The sequence below is a fragment of the Salvelinus namaycush genome, chromosome 18, assembly GCF_016432855.1.
Source record: "Salvelinus namaycush isolate Seneca chromosome 18, SaNama_1.0, whole genome shotgun sequence".
Classification (NCBI taxonomy): domain Eukaryota; kingdom Metazoa; phylum Chordata; class Actinopteri; order Salmoniformes; family Salmonidae; genus Salvelinus; species Salvelinus namaycush.
In genome coordinates this window covers 43,511,892-43,532,223 of record NC_052324.1, presented here as the reverse complement: position 1 = coordinate 43,532,223, position 20,332 = coordinate 43,511,892, and the positions used below count along the sequence as shown (strand labels likewise).

General features: G+C 45.7%; 1 protein-coding gene and 1 long non-coding RNA gene across 2 annotated transcripts in view; both read right to left on the bottom strand.

Moving 5' to 3' along the window:
- The window catches only part of LOC120063472, a 2,024-nt gene extending 1,277 nt beyond the window's left edge, over positions 1-747 (bottom strand). The window contains exons 1-2 of the long non-coding RNA XR_005478509.1: positions 488-747; positions 13-353 (exon numbers count right to left, since the gene is read on the bottom strand). This is a non-coding gene — a long non-coding RNA (uncharacterized LOC120063472). The remainder of the gene's footprint in view (positions 1-12; positions 354-487) is intronic.
- LOC120063471 (tight junction protein ZO-2-like) overlaps positions 1-20,332 on the bottom strand; it is a 120,751-nt gene that overhangs the window by 36,987 nt on the left and 63,432 nt on the right. Inside the window, exons 5-8 of the mRNA XM_039013853.1 lie at positions 16,172-16,799; positions 13,473-13,576; positions 11,401-11,554; positions 3,099-3,204 (exon numbers count right to left, since the gene is read on the bottom strand). Of these exons, the coding sequence (XP_038869781.1) occupies positions 3,099-3,204; positions 11,401-11,554; positions 13,473-13,576; positions 16,172-16,799 (992 nt within the window). The remainder of the gene's footprint in view (positions 1-3,098; positions 3,205-11,400; positions 11,555-13,472; positions 13,577-16,171; positions 16,800-20,332) is intronic.

Here is a 20,332-nt window from a genome sequence, read left to right as displayed (position 1 = left end):
TCTCTACCTGACCTATACTGGAACAGTACATCTACCTGACCTATACTGGAACAATACTGGAACAGTACCTCTACCTGATCTATACTGGAACAATACTGGAACAATACCACTACCTGACCTATACTTGAACAGTACCTCTACCTGATCTATACTGGAACAATACTGGAACAGTAACTCTACCTGATCTATACTGGAACAGTACCTCTACCCGATCTATACTGGAACAGTACCTCTACCCGATCTATACTGGAACAGTACCTCTACCCGATCTATACTGGAACAGTACCTCTACCTGACCTATACTGGAACAGTACCTCTACCTGACCTATACTGGAACAGTACCTCTACCTGACCTATACTGGAACAATACTGGAACAATACCACTACCTGACCTATACTTGAACAGTACCTCTACCTGATCTATACTGGAACAATACTGGAACAGTACCTCTACCTGATCAACACTGGAACAGTACCTCTACCTGACCTATACTGGAACAGTACCTCTACCTGACCTATACTGGAACAATACTGGAACAGTACCTCTACCTGACCTATACTGGAACAATACCTCTACCTGACCTATACTGGAACAATACTGCAACAGTACCTCTACCTGACCTATACTGGAACAATACTGCAACAGTAACTCTACCTGATCTATACTGGAACAGTACCTCTACCCGATCTATACTGGAACAGTACCTCTACCCGATCTATACTGGAACAGTACCTCTACCCGATCTATACTGGAACAGTACCTCTACCCGATCTATACTGGAACAGTACCTCTACCCGATCTATACTGGAACAGTACCTCTACCCGATCTATACTGGAACAGTACCTCTACCTGACCTATACTGGAACAGTACCTCTACCTGACCTATACTGGAACAGTACCTCTACCTGACCTATACTGGAACAGTACCTCTACCTGACCTATACTGGAACAGTATCTCTACCTGATCTATACTGGAACAGTATCTCTACCTGACCTGTACTGGAACAGTACCTCTACCTGATCTATACTGGAACAGTACCTCTATCTGACCTATACTGGAACAATACTGGAACAGTACCCCTACCTGACCTATACTGGAACAGTACCTCTACCTGACCTATACTGGAACAATACTGCAACAGTACCTCTACCTGACCTATACTGGAACAATACTGCAACAGTACCTCTACCGATCTATACTGGAACAATACTGGAACAGTAACTCTACCTGATCTATACTGGAACAGTACCTCTACCCGATCTATACTGGAACAGTACCTCTACCCGATCTATACTGGAACAGTACCTCTACCCGATCTATACTGGAACAGTACCTCTACCCGATCTATACTGGAACAGTACCTCTACCCGATCTATACTGGAACAGTACCTCTACCTGACCTATACTGGAACAGTACCTCTACCTGACCTATACTGGAACAGTCCCTCTACCTGACCTATACTGGAACAGTATCTCTACCTGATCTATACTGGAACAGTACCTCTATCTGACCTATACTGGAACAGTACCTCTACCTGATCTATACTGGAACAGTACCTCTATCTGACCTATACTGGAACAATACTGGAACAGTACCTCTAACTGACCTATACTGGAACAATACTGGAACAGTACCTCTACCTGACCTATACAGGAACAGTACCTCTACCTGACCTATACAGGAACAATACTGGAACAGTACCTCTACCTGACCTATACTGGAACAGTACCTATATCTGACCTATATTGGAACAATACTGGAACAGTACCTATACCTTACCTATATTGGCACAATACTGGAACAGTACCTCTACCTGATCTATACTGGAACAATACTGGAACAGTACATCTACCTGACCAATACTGGAACAATACATCTACCTGACCAATACTGGAACAGTACCTCTACCTGACCTATACTGGAACAGTACCTCTACCTGACCTATACTGGAACAGTACCTCTACCTGACCTATACTGGAACAGTACCTCTACCTGACCTATACTGGAACAGTACCTCTACCTGACCTATACTGGAACAATACTGGAACAGTGCCTCTACCTGACCTATACTGGAACAATACTGGAACAGTACCCCTACCTGACCTATACTGGAACAATACATCTACCTGATCTATACTGGAACAGTATCTCTAACTGACCTATACTGGAACAGTACCTCTACCTGACCTATACTGGAACAATACTGGAACAATACCACTACATGTCCTATATTGTAGCTCACCTCCTGTAACTCATCTCACATCTTCCCATTCATCCATCTATCCATTCAGTCATCCATCTATTCAGTCATCCATCCATCCATCCATCTATTCAGTCATCCATCCATCCATCCATCTATTCAGTCATCCGTCCATCCATCTATTCAGTCATCCATCCATCCATCTATTCAGTCATCCATCCATCCAGTCATCCATCCATTTAGTCATCCAGTCATCCATCCATTGTCATCCATCCAGTCATCCATCCATCTATTCAGTCATCCATCCATCTATTCAGTCATCCATCCATCTATTCAGTCATCCATCCATCTATTCAGTCATCCATCCATCTTTTCAGTCATCCATCCAGTCATCCAGGCATCCATCCCACCCAGTCATCCATCATCCATCCATCCAGTCATCCATCTATTCAGTCATCCATCCATCCATCCAGTCATCCATCCATTCAGTCATCCATCCATCCAGTCATCCATCCATCCAGTCATCCATCTATTCAGTCATCCATCTATTCAGTCATCCATCCATCCATCCAGTCATCCATCCATCCATCCAGTCATCCATCCATCCAGTCATCCATCCATCCATTGTCATCCATCCAGTCATCCATCGTCATCCATCCATCCATCGTCATCCATCCATCCAGTCAGGTTGGACACTAAGAATGTTGTGTATTATTTATTACACACAGTAACAACTATCATAATATTTCTGACTGAGGTACACTGTATATCTGTGTTCTTCTCTTCTCATATCCATCTATTCATCAACGGACAGGTTAAATTCTCTCTCTCCATCTCTATCTATTATAGAACTACTATACCTCCCTCCCTCTCTCCCACCTCCCTCCATCCTACCTGGGGTAGTCTCTCTCATTAGAGGAATGGGAGGAGAGGTCAGACTGGCGAGATCTCCTGTCCTCCTGGGGAGAGTAGGAATGGTAGGACTCCATCTCTGAAATATCTGAGAGAAAGAGACAGAGAAAGAGATAGAGAAAGAGAGAGGGGGGAGAAAGAAAGAGAGAGAGAGGGCGAGATAGAAAGAGATAGAGAGAGAGAGGGGAGAAAGAAAGAGAGAGAGAGGAGAGAGAGAGAGAGGGAGGAAGAGAGAGGGGGAGCGAGAGAGAGATGGAGAAAGAGAGAGAGAGAGAGGAGAGAGAGAGGGAGAGGGGGGAGGAAGAGAGAGAGAGGGAGAAAGAGAGAGAAGGGAGAAAGAAAGAGAGAGGGGGGAGAGAGGGTGGAAGAGTGAGAGAGAGAGAGTGAGTGAGAAACAGAGAGATTAGATATAAACATATCGTATTCACTGTGTTCACTTCACCAGGAGAATTTGTACACCAGAGGAAACCTGATTGGTTGTCCCAAGAAGAAGGCCCATCACCAGTCCCTTAGCTGTGTTGGAATCAGATAGAGGTGGAGTAACTGAAGAATGTTCTGCCTCTATAACATGTTCTGAGTGACCTCACACTGCATACAGTTCTGTACTATACTGTCAATCTAATCCAGGATGACTGTTAGAAACTCTGAAGATCTGACAAAGTCATGATAAAATGGCTGACATACAGTATTTAGTATGAAATATGATACTATCCATGACTCATAACAATTGAAGAGGTTAGTCTCCAGATCAGTGTGGCTATACATTCTACAACTAGATAGATCAGATTAAGATTAATCCAGATCAATGTAGCTATGCATTCTACAACTAGATAGATCAGATTAATATTAATCCAGATCAGTGTAGCTATGTATTCTACAACTAGATAGATCAGATTAATATTAATCCAGATCAGTGTAGCTATGTATTCTACAACTAGATAGATCAGATATGTATTAGATTGTCTGTCTGGTTTCATAACAGTGAAATTAAAAGGTAGTGAGCACCTGTAGCCACACTGGGCCTGTAGTCCACTCCTGATACATACAGACTGTGCTGTACAGTACAGAGATCTAACAGTACTCAGTCACTCTGCTCTGTCACTATATCCTGTGTATTCCCTCTGATCTCTTTGCCAATGAGAAGGAGGAGAGGGGGAGGAGGAGAGGATGAGGAGAGGAGAATGTGTGTGCCTGCAGAAAAGCGGAGCCAGGTGTTAGAGAGAAAGAGAGAGAATGAGAGAGGGAGAAAGACCGTGAGAGTGCCATATCTAAATGGATACATCATATCTAGTGCCCTGAGTTGTTCCTTACCACGTAACACTAACCAGGAAAAACTCCAGGCCTTTCGTTATAACCCAAAACTCTAGCCCAGAGTTTTTCCTGGTCAGAACTCAAGGCACTAGACTATGCCCCATTGATCTAAGGCGTTGGCATTAGCTACAGCATCGTAGTGTATTCAGTCTCACTTCATTAACAAATATATTTTTCACATCTAATTTTTGGCCAATTAAAAAGTGATTTGAGTGAATGTGATAGTGACCATGGCAATGTTTCCCGGGACAGGCCATTACATCTCTATACATTACATTAGAGTTAGAATCATTCAGACAGACTGTAGCTTTAACGCAGTAGGGAGGAACAGTGGAGGACAAAAAGTGATGACTGGTCCTCATCAGGGAGAAAGAGAGAGAGAGAATGGGGAGGGAGGTGAGAGAGAGAGAGGGAGAATGGAGGTGAGAGAGAGAGAGGGACAATGGAGGGAAAGAGACCATAAGAGCGAGAGAGTGAAGGAGTGATAGCACAAGAGAGAAAAAGAGGGAGGGAGAGGTGAGGGTGAGGGAGGGAGAGGGAGGGAGAGGTGAGGGTGAGGGAAGGAGGGAGAGGGAGGGAGATGGTGAGGGAGGGAGAGGTGAGGGTGATGGAGGGAGAGATAAGGGGGAGGGAGGGAGAGGTGAGGGTGAGGGAGGGAGAGAGAGGTGAGGGAGAGGTGAGGGTGAGGGAGGGAGAGGGAGGGAGAGGTGAGGGTGAGGGAAGGAGGGAGAGGGAGGGAGATGGTGAGGGAGGGAGAGGTGAGGGTGATGGAGGGAGAGATAAGGGTGAGGGAGGGAGAGGTGAGGGTGAGGGAGGGAGAGAGAGGTGAGGGAGAGGTGAGGGAGAGGGAGGGAGAGGTGAGGGTGGGAGATGTGAGGGTGAGGGAAGGAGAGGTGAGAGAGGGGTGAGGGTGAGGGAAGGAGAGGTGAGAGAGGGAGAGGTGAGGGAGAGGGAAGGAGAGGTGAGGGTGAGGGAGGAAGAGGTGAGGGAGGGAGAGGTGAGGGTGAGGGAGGGAGAGGTGAGGGAGGGAGGGAGAGGTGAGGGAGGGAGGGAGAGGTGAGGGAGGGAGAGATGAGGGAGGGAGGGAGAAGGAGAGGTGAGGGAGGGGGGGAGAGGGAGTTACTGTGAATGGTGGTGTTGCATCTGAAAGTGCATGATCCGGTTGCATTAACAGTCCTCATGAGCAGCTCCTGTAAAGAACTATTGACAGACAGCCTGACAGACAGACAACCCAACAGACAGACAGCCTGACAGACAGACAACCCAACAGACAGCCCGACAGACAGACAGCCCGACAGACAGACAGCCCGACAGACAGACAGCCCGACAGACAGACAGCCCGACAGACAGCCCGACAGCCCGACAGACAGACAGCCAGACAGACAGACAGCCCGACAGACAGACAGCCCGACAGACAGACAGCCCGACAGACAGACAGCCCGACAGACAGACAGCCCGACAGCCCAACAGCCCGACAGCCCAACAGACAGACAGCCAAACAGACAGACAGCCCAACAGACAGACAGCCCAACAGACAGACAGCCCAACAGACAGACAGCCCAACAGACAGCCCAACAGACAGCCCAACAGACAGCCCAACAGACAACCCGACAGCCCAACAGACAGCCCGACAGCCCAACAGACAGCCCGACAGCCCAACAGACAGCCCAACAGACAGACAGCCCGACAGAGATGGCTAGATAGACAAAACAGACAGCTAGACAGACAGGAAGACAACTAGACAGACAGGAAGACAGCTAGACAGACAGGAAGACAACTAGACAGACAGAAAGGAGGCTAGACAGACAGGTAGATGACAGGACAGACAGGCAGACAGCCGGGCGGCTAAACATACAAACAGACAGCTAAACATATAGGCAGACAGCTAGACAGACAGGCAGACAGCTAGAGAGCCTGACAGACCAACGGCTAGACAGACGGCTAGACAATCAACCCAACAAACAGACAGCCTGACAAACAGACAGACGGCTGGATAGACAGACAGACTGGCTGGCAGACAGACGACAGAAAGACAGGCTGACAGGCAGCCCGACAGACAGCCTGACAGACAGATGGCTGGACAGACAGGCAGACGGCTGGACAGAAAGACAGCTGGACAGACAGACAAACACAGATGGCTAGCTAGACAGACAGACAGCCCGACAAACCGACCCGATAAACATCCCGACAGACAGACATACCTCTCATAACAAAAGGTTGTGTATTTCTAGCAGGAGAGCCACACGTAACAATACCTGGTAGGTATTAAAATAAGAGATAGGTGAACGGGTTTATTGACGGGTGAATTGAAACATGGAAACATGAAATAAACTGGTCAAAGTTGGTTTAACCGGTGTGTTTGGTGTTTTGTACTGAACAGAGTGGTCTGGTTTTGTCTCCTTTTGTCTAGACTCTTGATACTGTAGATAAATATTGGTGGTATTTACTGGTTGCCCTTTTGTCATGGCAACAGGCCACAAATCTTGCTGCTGTGATGGAACACTGCGGTATTTCGCCTAACAGATATGGGAGTTTATTAATGTTTGATTTGTTTTAAAATTCTTTGTGTGTCTGTGTGATCTGTGGGAAATATGTGTATCTACTGTGGTCATACATTTGACAGGAGGTTTGGAAGTGCAGCTCAGTTTCCACCTCATTTTGTGGGCAGTGTGCACATAGCCTGTTTTCTCTCGATTGCCAGGTCTGCCTACGGCGGCCTTTCTCAATGGCAAGTCTAGGATAACTGAGTCTGCACATAGTCAAGGATTTTCTTAATCTTGGGTCAGTCACAGTGGTCAGGTATTCTGTCACTGTGTACTCTCTGTTTAGGGCCAAATAGCATTCCAATTTGCTCCAATTTGTGGTTGATTCTTTCCAGAGTGTCAAATAGTTCTTTTTTTGTTTTCTCATAATTTGGTTGGGTCTAATTGTGTTGCTGTCCTGGGGCTCTTTGGGGTATGTTAGTGTTTCTGTGTGTGAACAGTCCCAGAAATAGCTGGCTAAAGGGACTCTTCTCTAGGATCCTCTCTCTGTAACTGAGGGCTTTGTGGTGAAATGTGTGGGCATCTCTTCCATTTTGTGAATTATTGGTTGGTGAGCAGACCCCAGACCTCACAACCATAAAGGGCAATGGGTTCTATAACTTAGTCAAGTATTTTTAGTCAGATCCTAATCCTATGTCAAGTTTTATGTTCCCTTTGATGGCGTAGAAGGCTAGACTGTTGGGTTGATTGTCTAGCCATCTAACAGACAGCCTGACAAACAGACCGTCGGCTGGATAGACAGACCGACAGAAAGACAGGCTGACAGCCAGCCTGACAAACAGACCGTCGGCTGGATAGACAGACCGACAGAAAGACAGGCTGACAGGCAGCCTGACAAACAGACCGTCGGCTGGATAGACAGACCGACAGAAAGACAGGCTGACAGGCAGCCTGACAGTGTTCCTGTTCTTCAACTGCCCTCCCATTCCCTGTCTTCAGCCTATAGGGGCCTTCAGCCACACACTACTTCCTGGTAATCAGCCTATCCTCGCTGATTTACTGTGACAGTTGACAGGCAGGGAAGTCAGGTCTGTTTTCACGGGCTGGACTGAGATCAGTCTATCACAGCCACAATGACAGGAACAGACCATGTATGATTAGCCCTGAAAATAACACACTTTGTATGAAATGGTAATGTGATGCTGTACGTTGAATAAACAATATAGGTTGAGACAAAAACACTTGACACTAATTCACTCAAATCCGGTAGTATTCAACTCCTGTTAAACACTGAAGGAAGAATATTAATATGTTGTTACCATGGTTATAATGATGCAGTAATCTTGCCTTGGTTTTTCATGTAACTTCCTGTATTTGGAATTGAATAGTAGTCAAGTTACTACCATTTCTCTAAGTTGTTGCAGGTTTTTACTAATGACAGAATATGGTGTACTCAGTATTAAAGCTATGGGAAGAATAACAATTGACTTTAAGTGGTACAAAGCTAAGATGTATTTGTTCTGTATGTACTTTTAAGTCCAATTAAATGTACAATGTACAATGTAAAATATTTGTACTAAATGTAAAGTAAAAAATAAAATATGGCATTATTCAACCTACTGTACTTAATAAATCACACAGTACAAAATAAATAGTGATTAAAATACTTTATTCGTTTTAGGAAAGTGTAAAAAAAAAAAAAGTATAATAGCAAAACGGAAGTGTAAAAGTGTAAAAGCTTGACAACTTGTATTAGTGTAGCAGTGTTGTGACATGGTTCATGTTTACAGCTTAAAGGCAACCAAACGTTACTGACGCGTGAGTCTGTCTTGGGTGGCCCTTCATCTAAAAGTATGACATTTAATCTGGAAGAGAGAAGACAAAAAGGATTTCTCTTTTGTAGGCTACGATTGAGGAAATCTCTTTTTGTTGTCAACACTGTATATTCTGTTTAACTTCCTAGTATGAGTTAGGAGTGTACTTAGGCTAGTAAATAGTGTACTTAGGCTAGTAATGAACCAATTTAGGTGACTCTGTCTGTCCTAGAAGTAAACCAAGAATGGACTGGGTGACCTCTGTGACATGGCAGTGACAATACCTAATTTCGTGTCCCTTTTTATTTTTAACCCGTTAAAAGCCAGATATTTTTACCTCAACAGGGCCGTGGTCTGATTGGTGGCTGTCTACTCAAGGAATGTTTAAATAATGTCATTGGATACTGTTGAATATCGTTTTCTACTGATGACTAATATATATATGACTAACTAGTATCTTCACACTCCTAAACTGATCTGTATCAGCTGTAATATGTTTCCTATTTGACCCTATTCATGCTTATGAAACACCCAGTGTTGAGTCAAAGAATGGTTGGTTTTCATGCTCATGATGACTGTATAGTGTTGCCAATGAGACTTGGCAACCCAATGAGACTTGGCAACCCAATGAGACTTGGCAACACTAATCTGTACTCTATAGTGTAGTGTTGTCACGATACCAGAATTTTGACTTCAAGACCGATACCAGGTTAAGTATCATGATACTCGATACCAAAACGATATGATACCGAAATGATACTCAATTCCCCCTTGAGAAGACAAGTAGCCTGGCTAGCTTACTACTGCCCCCTAGAGAAGACAAGTAGCCTGGCTAGCTTACTACTGCTCCCTTGAGAAGACAAGTAGCCTGGCTAGCTTACTACTGCCCCCTAGAGAAGACAAGTAGCCTGGCTAGCTTACTACTGCCCCCTAGAGAAGACAAGTAGCCTGGCTAGCTTACTACTGCCCCCTAGAGAAGACAAGTAGCCTGGCTAGCTTACTACTGCCCCCTAGAGAAGACAAGTAGCCAGGCTAGCTTACTACTGCCCCCTAGAGAAGACAAGTAGCCTGGCTAGCTTACTACTGCACCCTAGAGAAGACAAGTAGCCTGGCTAGCTTATTACTGCCCCCTAGAGAAGACAAGTAGCCTGGCTACCTTACTACTGCCCCCTAGAGAAGACAAGTAGCCTGGCTACCTTACTACTGCCCCGTAGAGAAGACAAGTAGCCTGGCTAGCTTACTATTGCCCCCTTGAGAAGACAAGTAGCCTGGCTAGCTTACTATTGCCCCCTAGAGAAGACAAGTAGCCTGGCTAGCTTACTACTGCCCCCTTGAGAAGACAAGTAGCCTGGCTAGCTTACTACTGCCCCCTTGAGAAGACAAGTAGCCTGGCTAGCTTACTACTGCTCCCTTGAGAAGACAAGTAGCATGGCTAGCTTACTACTGCCCCCTAGAGAAGACAAGTAGCCTGGCTAGCTTATTACTGCCCCCTAGAGAAGACAAGTAGCCTGGCTAGCTTACTACTGCCCCCTAGAGAAGACAAGTAGCCTGAATAGCTTACTACTGCCCCCTAGAGAAGACAAGTAGCCTGGCTACCTTACTACTGCCCCCTAGAGAAGACAAGTAGCCTGGCTAGCTACCTATTGCCCCCTTGAGAAGACAAGTAGCCTGGCTAGCTTACTATTGCCCCCTAGAGAAGACAAGTAGCCTGGCTAGCTTACTACTGCCCCATAGAGAAGACAAGTAGCCTGGCTAGCTTACTACTGCCCCCTAGAGAAGACAAGTAGCCTGGCTAGCTTACTACTGCCCCCTAGAGAAGACAAGTAGCCTGGCTAGCTTACTACTGCACCCCAGAGAAGTAGCCTGGCTAGCTTACTACTGCCCCCTAGAGAAGACAAGTAGCCTGGCTAGCTTACTACTGTCCCCTAGAGAAGACAAGTAGCCTGGCTAGCTTACTACTGCCCCATAGAGAAGACAAGTAGCCTGGCTAGCTTACTATTGCCCCATAGAGAAGACAAGTAGCCTGGCTAGCTTACTACTGTCCCCTAGAGAAGACAAGTAGCCTGGCTAGCTTACTACTGCCCCCTAGAGAAGACAAGTAGCCTGGCTAGCTTACTACTGTCCCCTAGAGAAGACAAGTAGCCTGGCTAGCTTACTACTGTCCCCTAGAGAAGACAAGTAGCCTGGCTAGCTTACTACTGTCCCCTAGAGAAGACAAGTAGCCTGGCTAGCTTACTACTGCCCCCTAGAGAAGACAAGTAGCCAGGTTAGCTTACTACTGCCCCCTAGAGAACATTCAGACACATTACTAGACAGACTCGATCCTCTCAATCCGTATGTGACACGAGACACATTTGACAGAAGTACCAAAAGTTTTTTTTAAATTATAGTACTGAACCGTTTTTCATGTTTTAGTATCCAAAAAGTTCCGACGTTTCGATATACCGTGCAACACTAGTACAGTGATCAATGACATGTCAGTGGAGCAGAGAAAACCAACACACTCTCAACTTCTGGGACTGGAATATAACCCACACAAACCACTATATTCTGTGAATACTGCTCTGCCATTGGTCAGGACAGGTGTCCGTCATCTTCTACACTCTGAATACTCTGCTCTGCTATTGGTCAGAACAGATGTCTGTCATCCCTATCCCTCCCCAGTCAGTCACTCACCGTCAGGTTCGGAGTCAGAGTCGACGAGGGGCGGGATACGGATGAGGATCTGTCTCCGGTCTCTTTGGATGACCAGCTGGAGTTTTCCTCTAGACTTCTCAATGAGCTTCCCTGCATCGTTCAGAGACAGGTTCTCTGTTACTGTCCCGTTGATCTGAAGAGAGGGAGGAGATCGGAAGCAGAGAGAGGAGAGGAGAGGAGATATAGGAGAGAAGAGAGGAGAGTGAGGAGAGGAGATATAGGAGAGAAGAGGAGAGTGAGGAATAGGAGAGAAGAGGAGATATAGGAGAGAGGAGAGGAGAGTGAGGAGAGAGGAGAAAGATGAGAGGAGAAAAGAGGAGAGAGAGAGAGAGAGGAGAGAGGAGAGTGAGGAGAAAAGAGAGAGAGAGGAGAGGAGAGGAGAGAGAGAGGAGAGGATAGGAGAGAGAGGAGAGAAAGGAGAGAGGAGAGTGAGGAGAGTGAGGAGAAAAGAGAGAGAGAGAGGAGAGGAGAGAGGAGAGAAGAGGAGAGATAGGAGAGGTGAGAGAGGAGAGAGAGGAGAGGTGAGAGAGAGGAGAGAAGAGATAGGAGAGGAGAGGAGAGTGAGGAGAGAGAAGAGAGGAGAAAGATGAGAGGAGAAAAGAGGAGAGAGAGAGAGAGAGGAGAGGATAGGAGAGAGAGGAGAGAGGAGAGTGAGGAGAGTGAGGAGAAAAGAGAGAGAGGAGAAAAGAGAGAGAGAGTAGAGAGGAGAGGTGAGAGAGTAGAGAGGAGAGGTGAGAGAGTAGAGAGGAGAGGTGAGAGAGGAGAGGAGAGAGAGGAGAGAGGAGAGGAGAGAGAGAGAGAGGAGAGGAGAGGAGAGGGAGAGAGAGGAGAGGATAGGAGAGAGAGGAGAGAAAGGAGAGAGGAGAGTGAGGAGAAAAGAGAGAGAGAGAGGAGAGGAGAGAGGAGAGAAGAGGAGAGATAGGAGAGGAGAGGAGAGGTGAGAGAGGAGAGAGAGGAGAGGTGAGAGAGAGGAGAGGTGAGAGAGGAGAGAGAGGAGAGAAGAGATAGGAGAGGATAGGAGAGATAGGAGAGGATAGGAGAGTGAGGAGAAAAGAGAGAGAAAGGAGAGGAGAGAGAGGAGAGGTGAGAGAGGAGAGGTGAGAGAGGAGAGAAGAGGAGAGAGAGGAGAGGAGAGAGAGGAGAGAAGAGGAGAGATAGGAGAGAGGAGGTGAGAGGAGAGAGGAGAGGAGAGAGAGAGAGAGGAGAGGATAGGAGAGAGAGGAGAGAAAGGAGAGAGAGGAGAGAAAGGAGAGAGGAGAGTGAGGAGAGTGAGGAGAGTGAGGAGAAAAGAGAGAGAGAGAGGAGAGGAGAGAGGAGAGAAGAGGAGAGATAGGAGAGGAGAGGAGAGGTGAGAGAGGAGAGAGAGGAGAGAGAGGAGAGGGGAGAGAGAGGAGAGAAGAGATAGGAGAGGATAGGAGAGTGAGGAGAAAAGAGAGAGAAAGGAGAGGAGAGAGAGGAGAGAAGAGGAGAGATAGGAGAGGAGAGAGAGGAGAGGAGAGAGAGGAGAGGAGAGAGAGGAGAGGAGAGAAGAGGAGAGAAGAGGAGAGAAGAGGAGAGATAGGAGAGATAGGAGAGAGAGGAGAGGAGAGAGAGGAGAGAGAGGTGAGAGAGGAGAGGGAGGAGAGGAGAGAGGTGAGAGAGGAGAGAGAGGACAGAGGAGAGGGAGGAGAGGTGAGAGAGGAGAGGTGAGAGAGGAGAGGTGAGAGAGGAGAGGTGAGAGAGGAGAGTGAGGAGAGGAGAGTGAGGAGAGGAGAGTGAGGAGAGGAGAGAGATGAGAGGAGAGAGATGAGAGAAAGGAGAAAAGAAAGAGGAAAGTGAGGAGAACAGAGAAAGTAGAGTATAAATTAGTGGGGTAGTGATTTGACAGTTTGGGTGTGAGATGAAGAGAGGAATGGGGAAAGCGATTAAAAATGAAATATTTGGCAGCATCCTACTTTGCAGTCATGCCTATGACGACCAATTAAATTGAAATTGAGAGTGTGTGTGTGAAGATGTGTGACAAGATATGTGAGTGTGAGAAAGAGATTAATTGTGTGTGTGTGTCTGTAGACCTTGAGAATGATGTCTCCCTCCTGTAAGTTTCCGTCCTTGGTAGCCAGTCCTGTACTGGTCATCTCCTTGATGAAGATCTGACTGCCCAGACGCAGACCGTACTCTAGACAGACACACAGTTAGTGACTAGCTGCAGCAACCAGAGAACATACCTCAAGCCTGACCTTAAAACCCCCGTAACCTCTGACCTTTACAAAATGACCATTACAAAATCTAAGCAGGTCCTTTAAACATCATCCCTTCCTAAGGACCGAACACTTATTGTAAAGGAACTAACATTATGATCACAGCTTCTCACCATCGTTGGGTTAGTTACTGAAGTAGACTATGTCTGGTACCATCGTTGGGTTAGTTACTGTATTAGACTATGTCTGGTACCATCGTTGGGTTAGTTACTGTAGTAGACTATGTCTGGTACCATCGTTGGGTTAGTTACTGTTGTAGACTATGTCTGGTACCTTCGTTGGGTTAGTTACTGTATTAGACTATGTCTGGTACCATCGTTGGGTTAGTTACTGTAGTAGACTATGTCTGGTACCATCGTTGGGTTAGTTACTGTTGTAGACTATGTCTGGTACCTTCGTTGGGTTAGTTACTGTAGTAGACTATGTCTGGTACCATCGTTGGGTTAGTTACTGTTGTAGACTATGTCTGGTACCATCGTTGGGTTAGTTACTGTAGTAGACTATGTCTGGTACCATCGTTGGGTTAGTTACTGTAGTAGACTATGTCTGGTACCATCGTTGGGTTAGTTACTGTTGTAGACTATGTCTGGTACCATCGTTGGGTTAGTTACTGTAGTAGACTATGTCTGGTACCATCGTTGGGTTAGTTACTGTTGTAGACTATGTCTGGTACCATCGTTGGGTTAGTTACTGTAGTAGACTATGTCTGGTACCATCGTTGGGTTAGTTACTGTAGTAGACTATGTCTGGTACCATCGTTGGGTTAGTTACTGTAGTAGACTATGTCTGGTACCATCGTTGGGTTAGTTACTGTTGTAGACTATGTCTGGTACCATCGTTGGGTTAGTTACTGTTGTAGACTATGTCTGGTACCATCGTTGGGTTAGTTACTGTTGTAGACTATGTCTGGTACCTTCGTTGGGTTAGTTACTGTAGTAGACTATGTCTGGTACCATCGTTGGGTTAGTTACTGTAGTAGACTATGTCTGGTACCATCGTTGGGTTAGTTACTGTAGTAGACTATGTCTGGTACCTTCGTTGGGTTAGTTACTGTAGTAGACTATGTCTGGTACCATCGTTGGGTTAGTTACTGTAGTAGACTATGTCTGGTACCATCGTTGGGTTAGTTACTGTAGTAGACTATGTCTGGTACCATCGTTGGGTTAGTTACTGTTGTAGACTATGTCTGGTACCTTCGTTGGGTTAGTTACTGTTGTAGACTATGTCTGGTACCATCGTTGGGTTAGTTACTGTAGTAGACTATGTCTGGTACCATCGTTGGGTTAGTTACTGTAGTAGACTATGTCTGGTACCATCGTTGGGTTAGTTACTGTAGTAGACTATGTCTGGTACCATCGTTGGGTTAGTTACTGTTGTAGACTATGTCTGGTACCATCGTTGGGTTAGTTACTGTAGTAGACTATGTCTGGTACCATCGTTGGGTTAGTTACTGTAGTAGACTATGTCTGGTACCATCGTTGGGTTAGTTACTGTAGTAGACTATGTCTGGTACCATCGTTGGGTTAGTTACTGTAGTAGACTATGTCTGGTACCATCGTTGGGTTAGTTACTGTAGTAGACTATGTCTGGTACCTTCGTTGGGTTAGTTACTGTTGTAGACTATGTCTGGTACCATCGTTGGGTTAGTTACTGTAGTAGACTATGTCTGGTACCATCGTTGGGTTAGTTACTGTTGTAGACTATGTCTGGTACCATCGTTGGGTTAGTTACTGTAGTAGACTATGTCTGGTACCATCGTTGGGTTAGTTACTGTAGTAGACTATGTCTGGTACCATCGTTGGGTTAGTTACTGTAGTAGACTATGTCTGGTACCATCGTTGGGTTAGTTACTGTAGTAGACTATGTCTGGTACCATCGTTGGGTTAGTTACTGTAGTAGACTATGTCTGGTACCATCGTTGGGTTAGTTACTGTAGTAGACTATGTCTGGTACCATCGTTGGGTTAGTTACTGTAGTAGACTATGTCTGGTACCATCGTTGGGTTAGTTACTGTTGTAGACTATGTCTGGTACCATCGTTGGGTTAGTTACTGTAGTAGACTATGTCTGGTACCTTCGTTGGGTTAGTTACTGTAGTAGACTATGTCTGGTACCTTCGTTGGGTTAGTTACTGTAGTAGACTATGTCTGGTACCATCGTTGGGTTAGTTACTGTAGTAGACTATGTCTGGTACCATCGTTGGGTTAGTTACTGTTGTAGACTATGTCTGGTACCATCGTTGGGTTAGTTACTGTAGTAGACTATGTCTGGTACCATCGTTGGGTTAGTTACTGTTGTAGACTATGTCTGGTACCATCGTTGGGTTAGTTACTGTTGTAGACTATGTCTGGTACCATCGTTGGGTTAGTTACTGTAGTAGACTATGTCTGGTACCATCGTTGGGTTAGTTACTGTTGTAGACTATGTCTGGTACCATCGTTGGGTTAGTTACTGTAGTAGACTATGTCTGGTACCATCGTTGGGTTAGTTACTGTTGTAGACTATGTCTGGTACCTTCGTTGGGTCTGTTCTTGACCAGCAGGACATTAACAGGTTTCTCCAGGGGCTCCAGGTCTCTAGCTCCTCCTCCTCCTCCTCTTGGGAGGTCCGGGGAGGAAGGCTCCTGGAGTTGGTCTCTACTCTTACTCTTCACCATCCTCCCTCCAGTACCTCCTACATCCCCGTACCTCCCCCCTCCACGCTCGTAGCTGTCCCCCCGGTCGTAGCTCCTCCCACCTGGACTCCCTCCTCCCCTCTCCCGGTCCGTGCTCCTCCCCCGGCTACGTTCCCGTGGATACCGCAGCCTCTCGGGACTGGGCGGCTCCCGGTCCAAGGCCCGCCCCTTGCTGTTGTCACGGCGATGCTCGGGGGTCAGCGATGCCCTCTCCTGGCTCCTCCCTCGGCTCCTCCCCCGATTACCGCGGCCGCCGTAGTCGGGGTCCAGGTAGTTCTTGTTGTCGGGGGTGAGGTCATGAGGCTCGTGGGTGTAACCGGGCCCACCGTTGCCACGTTGCCAGCCCCCTTCACTCTGGTTGTCATCGGCATCGTAGTAACGGGTGGTGCCGAAGTCTCGACTCTCGCCGCCGGGGGACGGGGGGGGCTTCAGGGAGTGGAGAGCCACCTTCCGAGGTCTCTTCACCGTCTGAGGAGAAGCACACACAGAGAGACAGACAGGGTCAACCATTACACATTGTATTGCTATGCAGAGAGCTCAGGCCTGGAACACTGCTGCATTTTGATGGAAAGGATCACAAAACACCCAAGAGACTAACACACACACACACAGAGAGAGAGAGAGAGAGAGAGAGCCGGGAGCAAGAGTGGGGCAGTAGGGTTATTTTGGGCTATGCAGTATTAAAGGTGTGACAGTGTTAACCTCTCTTGGGTAGGGGGCAGTATTTTCACGTCCGGATGAAAAGCGCGCCCAAAGTAAACTGCGTGTTACTCCGGCCCAGAAGCTAGGATATGCATATAGATAGATTTGGATAGAAAATAGAGGTCGACTGATTAAACGGAATGGCCGATTAATTAGGGCCGATTTGAAGTTTTCATAACAATCGGAAATCGGTATTTTTGGACACATTTTTTACACCTTTATTTAACTAGGCAAGTCAGTTAAGAACACATTTTTATTTTCAATGACGGCCTAGGAACAGTGGGTTAACTGCCTTGTTCAGGGGCAGAACGACAGATTTTTACTTTGTCAGCTCGGGGATTCGTTTTTGCAACCTTCCGGTTACTAGTCCAACGCTCCATCACCTGCCTTTCATTGCACTCCACGAGGAGCCTGCGTGGCAGGCTGACTACCTGTTACGCGAGGGCAGCAAGAAGCCAAGGTAAGTTGCTAGCTAGCATTAAACTTATAAAAAACAATCAATCTTCACATAATCACTAGTTAACTACACAAGGTTGATGATATTACTAGTTTATCTAGCGTGTCCTGCGTTGCATATAATCGATGCGGTGCCTGTTAATTTCTCATCGAATCACAGCCTACTTCGCCAAACGGGTGATGATTTAGCACTGTCGTTGCACCAAACCTAACCATAAATATCAATGCCTTTCTTTAAAATCAATACACAAGTATATATTTTTAAAACCTGCATATTTAGTTAATATTGCCTGCTAACATGAATTTCTTATAATTTGTGAAATTGTGTCACTTCTCTTGTGTTCCGTGCAAGCAGTCAGGGTATATGCAGCAGTTTGGGCCGCCTGGCTCATTGCGAACTGTGTGAAGTCCATTTATTCCTAACAAAGACCGTAATTAATTTGCCAGAATTTTACATAATTATGACATAACATCGAAGGTTGTACAATGTAACAGCAATATTTAAACTTAGGGATGCAACCCGTTAGATAAAATACGGAACGGTTCTGTATTTCACTGAAAGAATAAACGTTTTGTTTTTGAAATGATAGTTTCCGGATTCGACCATATTAATGACCAAAGGCTCGTATTTCTGTGTGTTATTATGTTATAATTAAGTATATGATTTGATATTTGATAGAACATTCTGACTGAGCGATGGTAGGTACCAGCAGGCTCGTAAGCATTCATTCAAACAGCACTTTCGTGCATTTGCCAGCAGCTCGTCGCTGTGCTTCAAGCATTGAACTGTTTACAAGCCTATCAACTCCCGAGATTAGGCTGGTGTAACTGATGTGAAATGGCTAGCTAGTTAGCGGGGTGCGCGCTAATAGCGTTTCAATCGGTGACGTCACTCGCTCTGAGACTTGGAGTAGTTGTTCCCCTTGCTCTGCAAGGGCCGCGGCTTTTGTGGAGCGACGGGTAACGCTGCTTCGATGGTGGCTGTTGTTGATGTGTTCCTGGTTCGAGCCCAGGTAGGAGCGAGGAGAGGGACGGAAGCTATACTGTTACACTGGCAAAACTAAAAGGGCCTATAAGAACATCCAATAGTCAAAGGTATATGAAATACAAATGGTATAGAGAGAAATAGTCCTATAATTCCTATAATAACTACAACCTAAAACGTCTTACCTGGGAATATTGAAGACTCATGTTAAAAGGAACCACCAGCTTTCATATGTTCTCATGTTCTGAGCAAGGAACTTAAACGTTAGCTTTTTTACATGGCACATATTGCACTTTTACTTTCTTCTCCAACACTTTGTTTTTGGATTATTTAAACGAAATTGAACATGTTTCATTATTTATTTGAGGCTAAATTGATTTTATTGATGTATTATATTAAGTTAAAATAAGTGTCCATTCAGTATTGTTGTAATTGTCATTATTACAAAAAAAATATAAAACTCTAATAATAAAAAATAAAAAACTCTAATAGAAAACACTCTAAAGTTTCTAAAACTGTTGCAATTATGTCTGTGAGTATAACAGAACTGATATGGCAGGCGAAACCCCGAGGACAAACAATCCCCCCCCAAAAAATGTCAGCCTACCACTGTTTTCAATGGCTGTCACTTTTATTATAAGGCGAAATCCTCCCAGATTTCAGTTCCTAGGGCTTCCACTAGATGTCAACAGTCTTTAGATAGAGTTTCAGGCTGGTTTTTGGAAAAATGAGCCAGAAATTGTAGTTTTTCTAGGTGGCTCCCATTTTACTTTTTTTTTTTTTTTTTTGTCATTTAGCAGACGCTCTTATCCAGAGCGACTTACAGTAGAGTGCATACATTTTATTACATTTTTTTTTACATTAAATACTGAGACAAGGATATCCCTACCGGCCAAACCCTCCCTAACCTGGACGACGCTATGCCAATTGTGCGTCGCCCCACGGACCTCCCGGTTGCGGCCGGCTGCGACAGAGCCTGGGCGCGAACCCAGCCCAGCCTGGGCGCGAACCCAGAGACTCTGGTGGCGCAGCTAGCACTGCGATGCAGTGCCCTAGACCACTGCGCCACCCGGCGTGTTTCCAAGCGCGTGGAAGAGAGCTCGTTCTTTGGTATTTTTCTCCGGTAAAGACAATAACGATTCTCCGTCTTAAATTGTATCATTTATTTACGTATTAGGGTACCTAAGGTTTGATTATAAACATTGTTTGACTTGTTTGGAAAAGTTTATTAGTAACGTTTGGGATTCATTTTGTATGCATTTTGATGGAGGGAAACTGGGTGGATTATTGACTGAAGCGCGCCAGCTAAACTGAGTTTTTATGGATATAAATTATAAATTATAAAATATGAATTTTTTTTTCATGCTTTTGTATGCGGGGCGCTGTCCTCAGATAATCGCATGGTGTGCTTTCGCCGTAAAGCCTTTTTGAAATCTGACACAGCGGCTGGATTAACAAGAAGTTAAGCATTATGTTGATGTATTACACTTGTGATTTTATGAAAGTTAAATATTTATAATTCTGTAGTTTGTATTTCGCACTCTGCAATTTCACCGGATGTTGGCCAGGTGGGACACTACCGAAGTTAAACAGCTCCGTGAACTGACAGTGTTAAACAGCTCCGTGGACTGACAGTGTTAAACAGCTCCGTGGACTGAGAGTGTTAAACAGCTCCGTGAACTGACAGTGTTAAACAGCTCCGTGGACTGACAGTGTTAAACAGCTCCGTGGACTGAGAGTGTTAAACAGCTCCGTGGACTGAGTGTTAAACAGCTCCGTGGACTGACAGTGTTAAACAGCTCCGTGGACTGACAGTGTTAAACAGCTCCGTGGACTGAGAGTGTTAAACAGCTCCGTG